The 18,613-nt window shown below is 40.9% G+C and overlaps 1 protein-coding gene across 16 annotated transcripts in view; it reads right to left on the bottom strand.

The window, feature by feature from the left end:
• ZMYM4 (zinc finger MYM-type containing 4) overlaps window positions 1–18,613 on the bottom strand; it is a 49,684-nt gene that overhangs the window by 16,678 nt on the left and 14,393 nt on the right. For 5 of the 16 annotated variants that reach the window (XM_077931938.1, XM_077931937.1, XM_077931939.1 and 2 more), the window contains 13 exons: window positions 12,650–12,767; window positions 11,155–11,200; window positions 9,363–9,884; window positions 8,631–8,698; window positions 8,089–8,259; window positions 7,224–7,302; window positions 6,194–6,446; window positions 4,937–5,111; window positions 3,672–3,884; window positions 2,799–2,949; window positions 2,567–2,682; window positions 1,406–1,681; window positions 222–372 (listed from right to left, as the gene is read on the bottom strand). In XM_077931938.1, the coding sequence (XP_077788064.1) occupies window positions 222–372; window positions 1,406–1,681; window positions 2,567–2,682; window positions 2,799–2,949; window positions 3,672–3,884; window positions 4,937–5,111; window positions 6,194–6,446; window positions 7,224–7,302; window positions 8,089–8,259; window positions 8,631–8,698; window positions 9,363–9,861 (2,152 nt within the window). In that variant the 5' untranslated portion in view covers window positions 9,862–9,884; window positions 11,155–11,200; window positions 12,650–12,767. Of the gene's footprint in view, window positions 1–221; window positions 373–1,405; window positions 1,682–2,566; window positions 2,683–2,798; window positions 2,950–3,671; window positions 3,885–4,936; window positions 5,112–6,193; window positions 6,447–7,223; window positions 7,303–8,088; window positions 8,260–8,630; window positions 8,699–9,362; window positions 9,885–10,430; window positions 10,450–11,154; window positions 11,201–12,649; window positions 12,768–14,178; window positions 14,276–17,476; window positions 17,575–18,613 lie in introns of those variants that run through there. The other 11 variants (XM_077931942.1, XM_077931945.1, XM_077931941.1 and 8 more) reach the window with 5 other exon arrangements.

The following is an 18,613-nucleotide window of genomic DNA, read 5'->3' as shown; positions in this document are numbered from 1 at the left end:
AATAGACTAGCTCCTCGACGAATTGGATAAATTTAGATCCCAAACCATGTGGTTTTACAACCCTTGTCAAAATGTAACCTCAAATTCACATTTGGGGATTGAGGATTGCTAAATCCTCAACAGAGCCCTGTTCCTGTGGCAATAGGAAGCTCCAAGGTCTTGGACCAAAATGCCTTGGGACTGAAGTTTGAAATACACACTCCAGATCTGTCCCTTCTTACCTTCACTACAGAATGACTTGTCAATGCCTGAGAATCGCACAGTCTCTTTGATAATCTTCTCAATCTTGCAGTATTCACACATCGACATGACACAATTTATCTTCTTATACTCATCGCAGCAGGTCTTGCCACAGAACTGGAACATTTTACCCTGCAATTAAGCAAGAATACTTTGGTCAAACTGAATCCTCCAATGGCTGGCTGATTCAGGAGAGGACATGCCACCTCATCCTTCTTCAGTGGGAATGCAAATTTGCCCACTTCCATTAAATGCAAATCGGGGCTGAGTAAAAAGCCACCATCCCACAGAAGTGCAAGAAAAGCCTAGAGTAGAATAGTGGGTAGGCCTGACACCAGTGGTCAGTTAAGCTGGGCCCTGGCTGAGGCCCCGGAACTCAGAAGAGTCCCTCATTGGTCCAACCTGCTGTCCATCTGCCATGAAACCTGGTTGGTGACCACTATGACTCTGCCTTTTCTGGGCTCTAAGAACCAAGGGGGTCTTCTTGTCAGAGCCTAGCACTCTCAGGGCCAACATCTTAATGCCAGGCACTGCCTCTGTCATCACTGCAGTTTGTCAAAGCAACTACAAAGGCTTAATTTTTTTTTTAAAAAAATCTACATTGAAAAAATATTTCTAGTGACTATGGTGGAAGCATGGGCATTCTCTTGGCTACCTTGGTGATAGAGAAGCTGTTACTGCTGCTGCTGTCATTTAAAGTCCATTTTTTCAAAAGTGGGGGACAGGGAGGAGTATCAAAATGCGCCAAGAGTCCCCTGAGGTGCCAATGCTGGTAGTGAACGTAAATTCAAAAAAAATGCAGAAAATCTAGTTTCATATAAGAAAAATAACAACTTCCTACAACTTGTGGAGGTAAAGATACGCTCAAAAGTGTGTGGCCAATGTCTGTTGAAATCTCAGAACTCAAATATATGGCTGAATCAATTTGCCCCAAAAAAGAATCGTCGAAAAATTATACAAAAGGGGATACAGTGCAAATCAGCCCACTTTGCATTTTGTATACAAATGTCAGCTTTCCTTGCTGCAGTGTATTTTAAAACTTATTATTAAGCATGGAATACACACAGCCTTGCCTGTCACTGGGCGTCTGGGTCCACAATTAGTGCACCCACGTGTCCGGCTTCAAGAGGTCTGTGAACAACAACAACTGGCAGGTGCCAATTACCCTGTAATCGAGCAGTTCAGGCTTGGTTGCAAACAGGCGGCTACAGTGTTGACACTTGAGTTTGACGACAGTGCGGGCAAAGGTAACTTGCTGGGACTGAGCGGCGAGTCTCTGGAGACCAGCTGCGGCTGAGCTGCTGACCGAGCTGGGGGAAACTGTGGAGGTAGTGCTGCCCGCTGCTGAAACCGTGGCTCCTGAGGGGATACTGACAATCACTTGGCCCTGTGACAAGGGCACCACTGACGAGTTCATTCCCGCAGGCTTGTTGAACAAGTTCTGTTAAAGCAACAGGGGATGGAAAAACCTTGCATCAACAGGATTTTCTGCCAAGTTTGAGGGGTTCCTAGCATAGGGTCACCGTTTCAAAATTCCAGGGAGGAGCTAGCAATTTTAATAAGGATTGCAATAGCAGCCTGCTAATCTCTGGAGGTACACCCCAATTCCCTGCCCCACAGCCAACCTATCCCAAGTCTCCATGCTTTTCTTTCCTTTTAATTGTTCTCCATCTGTGGAAAACAGAACTCTTAATTCTTGGGACACTGATCTCAGAAAAGAAAATCATGGAGAACAAATGAAGACACAGAAGTCTGCATTATATCACAGAGGTTATACCAGTGTTATACCATCTCCATTGTCTTCTTGGTACCTGTTGAAGTTTTTTTCCTCTTTCAACAAGCCTTCAAAGTGGAGAAGTTTTATCCTAGTTGGAATCCATGTTGGATTTGAAATTGTTTTTATATATGCAGTTGTTCCCCCCCCCGATGCCCACCCCCTTTCTAATTTTTTTTTAATGCCAAGCGCATAAAACTGAACGTGCACAAGTTAAATATGTGCAAGTTGAGAGCTTACTCTCTGTGTGTATGCAGGTGTGCATATTATGAAACCACTTCAAGATCCTTCATAGCAAACAATTCTTATGTTAAATATTATATTATTAATTATTATGATTACTATAATTTAACTGACACATCTCTGCACTATGTCTATTAAGTGTATTAGCACTCTTATCAGGATGAAACATAGCAATGGAGAAGCTAGTGGTCAAAAGGAGAGGGAGTATGCCCAAGGAAAGATTGGCAATGGCCACAAGTCCAGGAAGGGGAATGAGATTAGCACATCTGACAAGCCAATTGAGTAACTAAACTGGAAAACAGGACATACCTGAAAAGCCACCACGCAGCTATAGCTGCAAAAATTGCGTATGCTGCCATCTGACATAGCGAGGTGATACTGAGGGATGGCTGAGGTCTTACAGCTGTTACACTGAACCTGGACACCTGCCAGAGAGAAAAACAAATAATAACAGAAAAATAATAATGTAAGAAATTTAATGTGCTTTAAGGTCTCTTGATTTCAGAAAGTGTATATATGAAAAGGACAACACAACATTTACCTGAAGATGTGACCATTTTGACTCTGTGTGCTGACAAGCAGTTCACAGAACAAAAGAGCTCTGTTTTCCCCACATTATTTGTGCTTTCAATCATCTCAGCTGAAGATCTCAGAGATTTACACAGTGCGCAGGGAGTGATTTTTGCTGACTTCTGTAGGAAGAGGAACAACAGATTTTTTCCCCCTTCTGAGAGCAGAAACAGTTCACTTGCCCACATAGCCCACTTGCAGGTGAAAGAAATAGGTGTGTCACATACACAAAACAAAAGTGAGCTTAGTATTTATTAAGTCAACACCGCTCACTATACATAAAACATCTTCAAGTGGTTTCCAAAAAGGAGTCAAAGATGCCAAAGTAAAGAGTCATAGACTTGCAACACTATCTTTTACAATAGGAAACAAAACCAGCCCCAATTTGTTTCTAGGGGCTGAACTACATGACTGTCTAAGACTAAGGTTTCCAGGTTTCCAAGACTTTCCCAGGAAAGTCACTTTGTGAGGGGATGGTCCTGCAGCAGGTTCAGAATGCAAAATTCTCTCCCCTGTACCCAGAGCTGTTCGCCTGTGCAGCATGGCCAATGCCCATCTGGCCCGGAGAAATAAAAACTGGTGGTAAGCTTCCCTTTCCTTCCCACTACAGGTTCTCTCAAATTTTCCCCTTGTGTCAATAGAAGGAAAGTAGAATTCTGGCCTTTATGTTGAAAGCACTCCCTCGCCTCCCCTATCTGGCTGCTCTCCACAGACACAACTATAAACAAGTTTCATATTATAAGCTATAGGGTTGAGGCTCCACACAAGCCTAGTGTGCATTAAAATAATGATTTAAAACAGTAACAGCAACACACACCAGGAACCAAAGAAACAAAGCACAGACCTGTTTGTATGCAGTGACACACGTTGAACTGCAAAACTTTTTGGACTGCCCCTCGATCTGAAGCATGTGGCACTGGCCTGAGGCACTGTAACAGTAACCCCCACAGTTCTCACAGCAGTTCATGGTCAAGTTGTTTGCTGAGCGGAACTTGGAGAAGCAGGCGTCACTGCAGAGTTTGTGCACAACATTCTGGTAATTCACTTCATGCCGAATCTGAGAGAGCAAAAAAAAACAAAACAAAAAAAAACAAAAACATTACATGGGAGTATTCCAAGGCGTTCTTTCTCTCAAAATAATTATGCATTTTAAAAAATCTAGTGGATTACAGCATTTCCCCCCCTCCCACCTACCAACTCCCTTTGATTTTTTTTAATTAAACAAGATAGACTTACAGAAGTGTTTAAAAACTGGCAATCCAGGTAAGTAAATTTTGCATCTTGCAAATTTTGAATTTCTTACAATTTACTTACTTATAGTATACTTAATTTGTATACTACCCTCCATCCATAGATCTCAGGGTGGTTCACAACAGAAATACTAGGCATTGTGAGTGAATCATACTTATGATAGGCATCACATTATTTGTTATGAAAATTAAAATCAATATTCTAAGATCCCCAAATGAAGTAACTTGCCAGACTTGCTACAAGTTTTGTTTCATCATGAATTCTGATTAAAAATTAAGCAACCGAGCAAACCCATTTTTGCTTTTCTGAACCACAAAGGCAAAGAATTTCAGTGATTCAGGAGAATCATTCCACTGGAATGATGCAGTAGAAACTTGGGGGTGAGGGTGGGAAACAATATTATATGCAAGAAGTAGACTTTAGCACAGCCTTCCCCATCCCAGCTTGCTTGCTCACATCCTAACCCACTACTGATTCCAGACACTGGTTGAGAAGTTCAATGGCCTCCTTGGTTCAAGATGCAAGTGATAAGAGGAGAATGCCATCTGCATACTGGTGACAGCAAACTCCAAAACTTCAGAAAATAGGACTCTTCTTTGGAACTGGATTCTATTGCATGGTGGCTATAACTGCCCTCACCCTCACACGTGCAGATGTACAAAGTGCTCTTTATAATTTGCAACTTGGAAACCAACCAATGAAGTTAGACAAGGTAGTGATTTGATGAAAGCAATATGCAGAGCTTCATGGCTGAGTGAGCACTGAATGTGGCTTTTCCCACACCGAAAGCCGATTCACTAATCACCTGGCATCCTGACCAACCAAACATTTAGAAAAAGGGTTTGCGATTTCAGTTACCACTGCATTCTTCTGGCACATGCTGCACTTGGTGGAAATACTGTTTGTGTGAATGGTGACGACAGGCTTCCTTTTCAGCTCGTACATGGATAGACACGACTGGCTGCAGAAGTCCTTGCTGGAGTTAGTGTTGTCAAACTGAGCGGTAATCACATCCTTTGGATTCAGAATTTCCCTACACAGTTTTGAAAGAGGAAGAAATCAGGTGTTCAACTTTCACAACCACAAATTTACATCCTCCACAGACCAGTGAGGTTCTCTACAATACCAAATGTCAGCATAGTGTTGTGATCTGTCTAGCTAGCATGTTCCACTTTACAAATGGATCAAGTGGTACCAATGAGTGTGACCTGGCCTGACTACATCTGAATCACAGAAGTAAACCCAGGGCAAGCTTCAGTTACTTCGTGGGTACTTCCATGGATGTACAAGCTCTGTATCAACACTCCCACAACCAGAACATGTCTTCAAAATTTATCTATCTATCTTTATAAAAGATTGTTAAGTCCAGTCAAAGGCGACTATGGGGTGTGGCACTCATCTCACTTCAGGCTAAGGGAGCCGGCATTTGTCCACGAACAGCTTTCCAGGTCATGTGGCCAGCAGGACTAAACTGCTTCATGACGGAAACCAGAGTGCATGGAAATGCCTTTTACCTTCACGCCGCAGCGGTACATATTTATCTACTTGAACTGGTGTGCTTTTGAACTGCTAAGTTGACAGAAGCTGGCACAGAGCAACAGGAGCTCACAACCATCATGCAAGTTCAAACCACTGACCTTCTGATCGGGAAGCCCAAGAGGCTCAGTGGTTTAGACCACAACGCCACCCGCATCCATTCAAATTACATTCCCAGGGCTGTTTACAAAATAATAATATTAGTGCTATGTTTCTTTCCCCTTTCACAAAAAAGAATAAAAAGCAAAAAAGGCTAAGATTTTTCCCATTCCTTCTGCTGATCGTCAGTGTCAAAAGTCTGCTTTGCAAGCATTTTATTTTTATTGACTTGAGTATATGGGTGCTTCCAAACTGTCACAACATTTGGGGTGGAATTCAATCACATACCAGCAAATCCAAGTTACAAAACTGAGTTGATGCTCTTATGCAACAAACCTCTCCCCCCAAACCCCACCCAAAGTGGACTTTCTGCAGCAAAGGGAAGTGTGAGATAACATGTACTTGACACAATGCCTTCGAAACTCCCCACAAACGATTCAGAATGATTTGTAGCACATTTCAAAGCTTCAGAGCCCTTACTTTGAGCAGCTGGAACAGGTTTTCTTGGAAGAAGCTGGTGGTCTTGTGGCTGGTACAGTATATCCCGTGAGGCACAGTGTGGAGCAGAAGAGCTGAGTGGAGCCTTTCCTCTGATAGGCTGTTTGCCCCTTCTGTAGGATCTTCTTACAGCCTGAACAGGAAACCCGAACAGCCGTACTCGGGACTGAAGGAAGCAGTTTGTTCATGCCAGAGGATGGTGTGTTAGGTGGGAAATTGGAAGTCAGCTGTGGAGCTTGCCAAGAAGAGAAGAAAGAGATATGCTGCTATTGAGGATATCTTCAGAGGCTCTCCTCTGGGTATTCCACCTCCACCTCAGAAGCAGGTGGCGACCAGAGGTGGGGAGGAACTTCTTGATTGTTGCACCTCATTTTTAGAAGTCCCTCCCCAGAGAAGTTTGCCTGGGGCCAATGTTGCTATTTTTTTTTGTAATGTATTACTGACTTTTAATAACTGATAATACATAAAACATAAAAAAGAACTCTGCCTCCCTCCCTATATAAAATAAACAAATCACTACTATTACCCTTCTGCTCATTTGCTCAAACAAAATACAGAAAGCCATTTCTTCCAAGGCAATTAGTATATAGTTATGTACTACTTTGGAAACCGGACTTATGAAGAGGAAGAAGTCAAATTACTGGCCACCAATGCCCCATTAAATTATCAGTTTTCTGTCTCCCTTTCTGAGTCCTGATTTTCTGCGCTGAGTGACTTATCCATAATTAATAAATCCCAAACTGTCTGCACCCAATCCTCTTCTGCAGAGGATTCAATAGATTTTCATGTCTGTGCTATCACTAATCTGGCAGCTGTTAACAAATTATGAAACAATTTCTTTTGGCAAAGCCTTTTTAAAATGTCCCTAGGCTTTTAATGCTATAATTTATTTTAAAGTTCTCTTTTGATTTCTGTTATTTATCTTGCTTTTGTAAATTTCCCTGGTAGCATTGCTGAAGGATGGCATAGCCATCTGAAGAACAGGAGGGGCAAGCACAAGCCTTTTCCTTACCAAGAGGGCTGCCACTGACTGAAAACACAGCACTGATCTTCAGTTCCCCTTCCTGAGTTTTTGGCTGCTGGCCATATTCCTGAAACAAAACAGCTACAGGTAAAATTCCAGCCACTGTGATCACCAGTACTCAATCTATCGTGTAAATCCTGGGCCACATTTGAAATAATTGTGCTCAAACTCCAGTACAATAATTAACAATTCATTTACTAATCACCTTCTGCAAGGCCCAGACTCACCAGCCCTACTGAAGAGGCTCCTCATGAGGCCGGAGGAACATTGCCTGGCTGTGAGTGTGAAGGTCGCTCCCTGCAAGACACCTTCCACCTGGCCTAGGGGGTGGGGCCCAAACTCACCAGCCCTAGAAAGAAGCTCCTCATGAGGCCGGAGGAACATCGTCCGGCTATTGTTTTATTGATTTAATATGCTGTAAACCACTTTGAGATTTTTATTAAAAATGTAAAGCGATATAGAAATTAAAATGAATAAAAATAAATAAACATCTCAAGGTGATGTATAATAAAATAATGCTCCACTGGGTTGGATGCCATGACAGATCACTTTCCCTATGCAGTATGCTGATGTCAGCCACATTTGATGGTAATGGCTCACCAAACTCCATCCCTACTTTTACTCTCCTCCATGCCCCTGCACCACTTATACATGCATCCAAGATACTGCACTTTTCCATAAAAAGAGTTATTCTAAAGGCAACTATAAAAGCATCCAATGAGCTAAGAACAGAGATGCAACCCCACCCCTACTACCACTCAATATCTTCACCATACAGCTTTAACCCAGCTGCCAATGCTGCACTTATAACACAGAGACAGGTCAAGGCTAGGCAGTTTATGTCCCATCTTACCTCAGTATTATCTGGTTCATCCTTAATTTTGTTCAGCAGCCCCTGCTGAGGTGCAATAGCTTTATCGTAGTCATTGTCCAAAGGCTCTTCCTTAATTCTAATATTTGGTGCATAGGAATTCCCCAGCTCTTGACCAACGGATTCCTTATTAGCAAACAGGTAGCTAGACTCCTAGCACACAAGAACAGTAACTTCAGCAGCATACACATTTGGGAGACAATTTCCCCAGTTACCTTTGAATTTAGCTACAGTCCACTTTCCCAGTTTTTCTCTTTTCTGGCAGCTTTCCCCTTGACCTCTCCTCTTGTCCTTGTTACCCTGAGTTTCTAGGTCAGGAAACATCTTCTACTTTGCCCCTATCAGAGCAGCTCAGCGAATGACAGTCCAGGACCCTTCAACTAGCTCCACCGTTCTGTGACATTATGGCAACTTAGCCAACTATTAGCAGAGGATTCAGCAGCAGCACAACAAAATCTCTACAATATTTCTATTCCAAAAAAATGCACTTTGATATGCCAATCAAATAAAGGCCCACGACTTACCCTGAAGTTAGTTTCTGGTGTTTGTGGTGCCAACTGTGTCCGTAATGTTTCATCCACTTGATTAGTAACTAGGGAAAAACATATTCAATTAGCATCCCTTTGGAAAGCAATTCACTGCAATCTGTGGACTACTGCAGCGATGCAGGGGTGGGGAACTGCATTCGGCTGGCAGGCCTGATCCTGATCTTCTGATTTCTCCACCCACTCCAACCACAGGTGGGCAATCAACCAACATCATGCAACAACTTCACTCACTGTCAGCACCAATCAGTTGAACAGCACTGTCAGTGAACCCCACTTGTCAAGGAACAATTGGGAGCACATGTTAAATTTTTTTAAAAAATATTCCTTTGCAGCAAAATACTTAGCTGCCCCATATTATGTCATCAGGTGTAAGACTGGTCAGCATGGTTTGGGGGAAATGGACTCAGGGGCCAAATTAGAACCCTTGCCAGGTCTAATTAAGTCTCCAGTCCAGAAGTCCCCAACACTGATGTACTATTTTGTTCATGAGTTTTTTCAAAAGTGGATGGAACTGAGTATGTCAACCAGATGCAGCCATCCATGAGGCAAAGTGAGTGCCATTAAGCGTGGCAGACAAATCTGTCCCATGGTGTGTAATCCACTGGGAATTTATTTGAAGATGTTTCACTGAAATAAGCAGAAAGTCATTAAGTTTAATCTAAACCCTAAGGTTTGCTCTCTGCTTAACCTTAGCAAACAAAGTGTTACCTGATTTATCGAGGAAACTGCTTTTCAATCTGGAATCCATTTCCTTCGGCATTTTTTCCAATCGTTTGTCATGCTCCTGAAAAGGTCCTTCTCTGGCTTTCTCCTTTGTCAAAAAAATATCTTTAGCATCATCTCTTCCTATGCTAAAATCTTTCCGAACAGACTTAAATACAGAGGGCCCTTTGTCAAAAGGGGAAGAGAGGTCTTTCTGAATCACATTTTGCATCTGTGTGTCTTTCTCATTGTCCGCTGCATGATCCCGAACCCTCCTCATATCTCCCCGACTATCTTCAGGGCGCGAAGGGAGGCTATCCTTTGCCGGAAAAGTTTGCTCATCCTCATTGTCACTCCCAACAATAGGAATCCCTGTAAGATCCCCAGAGTTCAAGAAGTAATCACTGTCAACCAGCAAGGAGTTTGTAGATCCTGTTCGATTCTGCATTCTGTACGGTATGCTGTCGAAGGCAGGGGTTAGGTTGTGAACAGTTTTCTCAGACATTTCTGTAGGTACAAGCTCACCACCTGGAGAAGGAAGAAGAATAAGATGCTTTCCAAAACCAACATATTTACAATATGGAAGCAAATATGGAAGGATGAGGATATTGTTTTGGGCTTTCAGCTGGATATTACAGCTTGTAATTTTGATGTTTTGTATTTCAAAAGTTGCTTTTTGCAGCCTTGTGACCGGATGTGAAAGAGGGAAGGAGACTTAATAAAAAAAAAAATTATGTGTGCCCCAATGTATTTATTACACTTTAGGGCAGTGGTGTCCAAACTTTTTTCAAAGAGGGCCAGATTTGATGAAGTGAAGGGCTGTGGAGGCTGACTAAAGGGCCAACCAAAGTTGCCGACCTTTTTTTAGGATTTTACCCCAGGAAATGAACTGCCACAGGGGCCGGATTAAACCAACCGGCGGGCCAGATTAGGCCCCCAAAATAGACTTTGGACATGCCTGCTTTAGGGGATGGAATAATGTCCTAAATCTGTCATGAACATACTGCTGATCAACTTCTTTGGAGGACACAAAGTTCCAGTATGCTGAGAAGAAACAATTAACAATGTTCTTACCATTCTCAAAAATTCCTGGTTCCAGTCTTCCTCCTCACCCTTGCCCCAACAATTTGCTGTTATGTCCAAAAAGTACAGACTGTAGTTAACATAAACTAGAGTTCATTGTAACAAGCCAGGGTCAAACCATGATTTATGCTGCACCCTTAAGACTTGACCATGAACTAGTATAACAACCAAAATGGGGCACTCATTTCACCTTTAAGGCTGCACACTATTTGACAATTTTAGAAAGCTTTGTGCCAAGACCTTAAGATAGCTTTCTTTGGTCTATACAGCCAGTTTAAACACTATTAGCCTACATGTGGTCAGTGTGTGTTTGTGTCCTCCAATATACAGCTACTTACTGACTCACCAGACATCCTAGTTCTTACTACTCTTAATTTGCAACGTTCCGCAATTTTAGAGTTCTCTGTGGGGTTATCAGGAATTGCCACAATTACTGCAGATGGGTGGAGAATGCATTCCCCCCCAACAGTTTTGCAAAGTGTCAGTATCAGAGTTTTGAAATACATGTAGTAGCTACCAAACTGGGTTATTAGTTAATGATCTGGAATATTTTTTGTTACTTACAAGCCCACCACTTAATGACTGGACTTAAGCCATCTGGAACTGGGATTCTGGCATCTTTTAAGAAAGGGACAGAAACTTTTAGCTCATAAAGAAAGGAGTTTCTGAGGAGGAAGGAATCTTTTGTAAATAAACAAATAAAAGAAGCACTTACGTTTTTCTGCTATACGCCCAAAAACTGCATCAGCTTTGTCTTCATACTGCAAAGAGAAAAGGAAATATATAATTATTCTGGTTTATTCACATAATTTTTCATTTATTTATCTATATATTAAATTTCTATGCCGCTCCTTCATTCAAGAATCACAGGGCGGTTTACAATATGAAACACAAAAATACATGATAGGAGAAAAGTATTTTCCTCTTCCAGTTACCAAATTCCCAGTGCAAAAACTCACAACTTTATAAGGCAGCTATCTTACAATTCAGCCTTCTACACAAATGAAAGAAACAGAGTATCTATTCCTACCAAGACTGTCTTATTTTATACAGAAAGGCATAAAATGACCATTAAGGATTAACCAAAAATAGATTCATTCACAACATGAAAAGATTTAGCAACTGTTGATAATCCAATGATTAAAAAACAAACAAACCTGGTGGTTTAAAAGATAATGTTATTTCCTGATGGTGCACCCTCAACAAAGTTCAGAAATTGGAAGTTTGCAGATGGCCCACCCCATGCCCTGTGATTAGTAACAATGCAGGACTGTCGCAAATTTTGTTTGCTTACAATTCTCTATGCACCCACATTTTCCTATGGTTTTTCAGGTCCATATCCAAATGGGGAGAATGGAACCAGAGAGAATACCCACATTGACCTGGTCCTGTGATTCCAAATGAACTTTCTGAACCTTAGTGTATTACTAGAGGAATCCTAGTTGACAAATGCCAGTTTCTTGTTTCAATAGCTGTCAGGAGAGGTGGTTTCTCTGTTTAACAGCAGTTAAACAGTGAGAGATGGTTCTCCTCTGATCAGCTGTGTTTGATGGTATGGTGCAGGCAAAGTAGTGTTACAAACCTGGCATTCCAATGCTGAACACTACTGCTGTTTACCAAGAGGGAGAGGGTCAAGGCAAGGAGAGCTCAGTAAGGAGCCAATCTGCTGTTCCTGTTGTTGCACCTACACCAAGCTATGCACACCTCATCCTCCCAGTAAGCGGAAGTGAGACTCAGAATTGGGAAGCCAGGCACGCAATACCACCCTGCCTGCACTGCTGCCTCTAACATAGTAAGGTTGAGAATGGTACTGTTACTAACATGGCGCGGTACTTGTAGCTGTGCTTCCTAGTGCCATAACAATGGTTTCTGGTAATTAAAAATGTCAAAGCATTTTTTGAAAATAATCTACCCAAAGAGGTACACTGACAGGTGAGGAATGTAGCAGCCTACTTATTCACATTTCAGTGGATTTGTAGACCAGTGCTTTTCCCCCTCTAAAAGGCACTCACAGGGTCTCATAGATAATATCAAGTTAGACCAGCAGTATAAGTGTTAGCAATACAAGTGTTAGCAAACTAGAACACACTGTAAAATGTACAAGTGATGAATACAACTAGCTATCTGTACAAGCAAAGTAGAAAATATTATAACAGAATAAGTTTAACTACACTTTCACTTGGCCCGTATTTTGATTGTATTAATCTTACCCGCTGAATCAGATCTGATCAGATTTGAAGAGATTCTGCTTAACCGAGCTTCAATTCAGTGGGTAAGATCAGATTTTCACAAGGCACAGCAGTGGAACAGCGAGAAAAGCTTTAGAGCCTAGGGAAATTAATTGGTACACAACATGATCAAAATATGACATTGTGAGAGGAAACTGTTTCCTCATAACATGTGTTTCTCTCATTAATGAAAACTTAAGTCCTGCATATAATTTTGTGTTCTGGTATTTTAAAATTTGACTATTCTCTGCTCTGTCTGCTTTTAACAGATGCCATTAGTCAGGAAATACTCTGTCATACTGGCCAGGGAATATACACTCATGTTTTGGCTTTTATATTTCAAACCTGCAGTGTCCCCCATAGCACTGTTAACTTATCTTCTACCAGTGTGTCAATTTCTCCTGAACATAACATAGGTATTTATGCACACTTTGAAAATAGTCTCTAAATCTATAGTTCTAGGAACATCATCTTCCAATTAACATTAATTTCTGATTCATTTTTTTTCAAAGTTATAATCTCTGGTCCGATTCTGTTTTGTATTCCAAAGTAAATTTACCTACCCTCATGTACCTATCCAACAACCAAACATACTCATTCATCTTCACTCTGTCTGACAGACTTTGTTAATTCTTCAATCACAGATGAAGAAACATCAGATACTGAAGTCACTTGTGTTATGGCTCCACTTGTTAATGTTCAAAAGAAAGGATTGCTCTTTTGCAGCATGTTTCCAAAAATGATACTATCCAATAAAACATTATTGGTCATCATTAAAATGGCTAAGCTCACATTCAAGGCAAAGCCATAGCTAGGGAAACCAATCATGGTTTCTTCAGCAAATATGTCTCACAGATAAGTAAACAATTTATGGCTTGTTTCCCCAGAGCTTGCTTTGTTTTCCAGCTGCTGGTGTGTCTGTAGCTTAGCAAGCATATGGGGTGGGGTGTTCTAACAAACAACAGTTAAACAAGACCAGTGGATTCAGACAGAGCATTAAACCATAGTTTAAACAAGCCATGGTTTCTCATGCTGGTTCGTTGCCAGAAAACAAACCATGATAAAACTGCAGGCCATATATGGACATTCTTTTTTTGTATTTGTATTTAGTTTTATTGGTTATAATGTAAACAGTATAACAGGTAACAAAGGTTTAGCAGCCAGATTTACAATTACAACAAGGGTGTGATGTATTGAAACGTAACACTGTGAGACATCTATCAAAACGAGATGAACATAAAATATCCATTCCAACATAAACCATGAGTCACTGGGTACCAATAGCCAGCATTATATTTATTAATAAAGCTTATAAACAGAAACCAGATGACAAAGTTATCATGTTTTGCCAAACCCTTAATGCATGGTGATAACATGAGTGCTCTGAAAGAGCAATATCCCATATTCTTGACTACCATTTCTCTTTGGAGGGCCCATCTGGGGCTTTCCAGTTTTGAGCAACTTCTAAGCGTACAGCCGCCAGTAATAAGGAGATTAAATGTTTGTGATACCTTGAGGTTTGTCAGACTTTCAGCTGTCAAAAATCTTTCAGAAAGACCAGGTGCATTCAGATTCAATATCAGAAATTCAGGGGAACCAGGCCAATTTCTTGTAATTGTAGATGAATAAAAGCAAACATATTAGACACAATGCTAATTTCATCTATGATTAAAAGTAGTAAAGGCTTAATGAGGCTCTGTAGAAAGGCAGCAGTGTCAAGACCTAACTTTCAATACTTTATCCATGTGCTCCACTGAGAGCATAAAACAGTTTACGGGATAATCACACTACCAATGCTGCACTGAGTATAAGAAGAGCCTTGCTGGATCAGGCCAAAGGCCCATCTGGACCAAATTGTTTTCACATTAGCCAACCAGATGCCTACGGGAAGGCCATAGGCAGGACAGGGATGCAATAGCACTCTCCTCACTTATGACATCCTGCAACAGGAATTCAGAGATGTACTGCCTCCAACAGCGGAAGTAGGACATAGCCATTGTGGTTAGTAGCCACTCACAGCATTCTCCTCCATGAATTTGTCTAATTCTCTTTTAATGCAACCCAAGTTGGGGACTGTCACTACCTTATGTGAAAACGAAATCAGGAGTTTATGCAATGTGTGAACAAGTCTGCTTTTGTCTAACTGGAATCTTCCGATATTCAGCTTCACTAGATGAAGTAGGTTCTGGCATTATGAGGAGAAAAACATTTCCCTATCCACTATCCATGCATGTTCTCATACAACTCAATTGTGTCCCCACCCTCACCTATTTTCTTTAGTTAAAAAGCTACAAAGGTAACCCATCTTCATAGCAGAGTTGCTCCATCCCCTTGCTTTACATCAGGGGTCAGCAAAGTTTTTGTGGCTTGGGCCGGTTCACGGTCCTACAGACGCCGCGGTGGGCCAGAGTGTGTGTGCGTGCACACATGCGCAAACACTATTTCCAGCGTGGAGGAGGCATGCGCAGCTTCCCATTGGCTGAAGGAGCTTCCTGCAGCCAATGGGAAGTCGGCCAGCATTGCAGAAGGCGGTTCCCCACTCTGCTCCGTGCCAGTTTAGAATGGCGCACAGGAGCCGACCGAGCGGGCAGCGGGGGTGGCCCATGGGCCTTAGGTTGCTGACCCCTGCTCTACAGTTCACTTCTGTCTCTGGTACAACGCATTTTGTACAACACATTGTGAGCATTATACTTTCCAAATTTGCTTGAATTATAGTCTTGTAACAGGGTGGGCTCCCATTGCTCGGTCCCTGCTCCTGCCAACCTAGCAGTTCGAAAGCATGTCAAAGTGCAAGTAGATAAATAGGTACTGCTCTGGCGGGAAGGTAAACGGCGTTTCCATGCATTGCTCTGGTTCACCAGAAGCGGCTGAGTCATGCTGGCCACATGACTCAGAAGCTGTCTGCAGACAAACGCCGGCTCCTTCGGCCAGTAAAGCGAGATAAGCACACAACCCCCAGAGTCGTCCACGACTGGAACTAACGGTCAGGGGTCCCTTTACCTTAACTTGATTAGATCCAATATTTTGTGAACACTAATTCCCACATAAGACTTGACATGTGAGCAATACTACAGGATGGAGCACTAAACTCAACAGAGCTTTGCATTTCTCACAAGCTTCTATGACTGAGAATATGAGCTTAGGTTTATCTTCGGGCTCAGCTCATATGTAATGAAGTCCTTAATTTTATCTCTCTTTCCTGTACTAATTACTGATCTTCTAGCTAATGTAAATAGTGTATACTGAACATCCTTAAACTCAAAGAATGATCATTATACTGAACTCTGTGATAGCACTGACTCGAGTGCTCTTTTTTAATTTTTCAGTTCTACCATCATGAACAGAACCAAGCATTTTATTTATTTTTCATCAACAATATTTAACCAAATCTCCTAAGATGGTTCAGATGTAATGCTAAGCCAGACTATGTCTTAGTGCACATGTCTAAGTGTGACTGAGAGATCACATTCATGATCCTTGCCTAGTCCTCTTGCTGCTGCACTGCCAGAGTTTGTCTTATAGCATGTTGTCTAAACTTAGGCTCATAGTTTTTCTTCTCCCGAAAGCTGCAAAACTAAGAACTTTGCTTACAGCTCACAATCTGTCTAGAATGAGGCAAACCGGGAGCCCAAGTTTGGACCTGCTAAGCCAAACCATAGCTTACTTCACAGCAGAGCAGCAGCAGGACCAGAGGAGCAAAGTGCTCACAATCTCCTCTCCGGGAGTCTGCATGCACATGCATTCATGCTAAACACAGTCTGGCTTAGCATTATGTGCGAGCCAGCTCAGAATCATCATGGAGTTTTGCAGCCTTTTGCACAATAAAGTACAAACTATATTTCTGTACACAAATCATTTTCTGTATTTTGATTGGTAATACATGAGCTCATCTGTATTCAGTTTTCTAGTAAAGCTACCTCTGTTTTTGTTACTGAGAACATGATTCATAAAAATAATTTACAGTGATGACAGTAATCACTATAAAGGACTATTCAATTGTTTAATTTCTTCTTTAAGATGAGACATTCTTGTAATTCTTTTGTATGGCATTTTATGTGTTATAGTATTTGCATATATTACTGTGATATTTTATGTGAGTGAGCAGTATATAAATACTCTTTACAGTTTACAGTTGTTTTAGTCTTTCAGAATACCTACCTAAAATTTATCCGGCTCTTGTCTAATCTGCACTGCTAAGTTGTCTGTATGAGTAACAAATTGTTTTAGATATAACCTTATTTGAAATTTTGTTATGACTGATTTTAGAGATCCAAAAGAATTCCTCATAACATTAGCTATACTGTAGTAAGGGGCACAAAGTACAGTGGTACCTCGGGTTACATACACTTCAGGTTACATACGCTTCAGGTTACAGACAGCACTAACCCAGAAATAATACCTCGGGTTAAGAACTTTGCTTCAGAATGAGAACAGAAATCATGCTCCGGCGGTACAGCAGCAGCAGGAGACCCCATTAGCTAAAGTGGTGCTTCAGGTTAAGAACAGTTTCAGGTTAAGAACAGACCTCCGGAACAAATTAAGTACTTAACCCGAGGTACCACTGTATAGGGCATTTTTAAAGAAAAGACAAGCTTTAAAATCTATCTCCCTGCTCCCCCTCCCTTGTCCCTTTTTTGTCTTTTGATCATAGATGCTTTTTAGACCACACCTTATTTCCCCTCAGGACACATTTTGTCCTATTTCTTTTAGCAATGTTAGCCTAATTTTTAAATTTTGGCTATATTTCTTAAGTTTATTATCTGATGTATCTCTGATTTAATGTGTGGTCTCTGCAATATTTCTCCTCACCCCTTTTAGCTTTTTGAGGTGGTAGTATCTATGTCTCTTCTGTCGCTTTCTTTGTTGCTCCGATGGCATTTTTTCTTCTTTGTATTTTACTCCAGATGCTAAAAGAATAATATTCAAGTCTGGTTAAAAATATTTAGTGTTGATTCTACTGAGGCAGCACACTTAGTCATATTTAGCATATCTCTAAAACAGTTGCAGTATATTCTGAATTATGGTTGGGCCTTATTATCATCCTTGTGATACACCACAGTACATTTGAGTCAAAAAAGTAACAATAAACTCAAGAAGCTGCTAAAAAACAAAAGAACATCAGAGCAGAATAAGACACAAAGCAGTTTGCTTCAGCACTAAGCATTTCAAACTCATCCAGCCTATATCTCACCTAAAATAAGCCCATGCATGTGTGAGTTTCATACTAAGTAGGCATCAATGGCAAAGAGGAGAGTTGACTTCTCTACCAAGGGTAATCTGGCTCCTGGCTTGTCTGCCAAGGGTAACAATGTAGTTTTATGATATACAAAATTATCCCCCAACACTAACAGTGATTTTTTTACACTTGAAGGGTAAACAATTACTGTGAAAAATGATACAAATTATCACTACTGACTGACAGGTCCCAACATCCTTCCTCCAAGATTCATAGAATCTTGAGTTTGCACCTTAATTTTTAACAATGTTGTAACACGAAGTAAATTAAGAACAGAGGACCAATATTCCCAACAACCAGTACATGAACTCAATATGACATAGTTGTTACTTTTGCTGTTGGATGCTGTATGTTTAAGTAATCTTGAAATGTGGCTTTTTGTATGTTATTATATTTGCTACTGTTGTGCTATGTTATATGAAATTGTTACTATGTCATTGCTTTGCTATGCTATTATAAAATTGTTTTTGTAGTGTTTGCTTGAAGTGAATTCCTGTTTTCTCTGTTGTAAGCTGCTTTGAGCATGATTTTGTGTGTGGAAAAGCAGCATACAAATAAAATGAATGAATGAATATTGGGATGCAAATAAAATGGTTCCAGCAACATTTGCTTCTTGAAACTATTAATTTAATATACATTAAGATATTTAGAATGTGCAAATGAAGGAAAATTAAACAAAGTATTTTGTTTTAGAATTATTAATTTTTGAA

Source organism: Podarcis muralis, chromosome 7 (genome assembly GCF_964188315.1).
Source record: "Podarcis muralis chromosome 7, rPodMur119.hap1.1, whole genome shotgun sequence".
Taxonomy (NCBI): domain Eukaryota; kingdom Metazoa; phylum Chordata; class Lepidosauria; order Squamata; family Lacertidae; genus Podarcis; species Podarcis muralis.
This window is presented reverse-complemented; position numbering and strand designations above follow the sequence as displayed.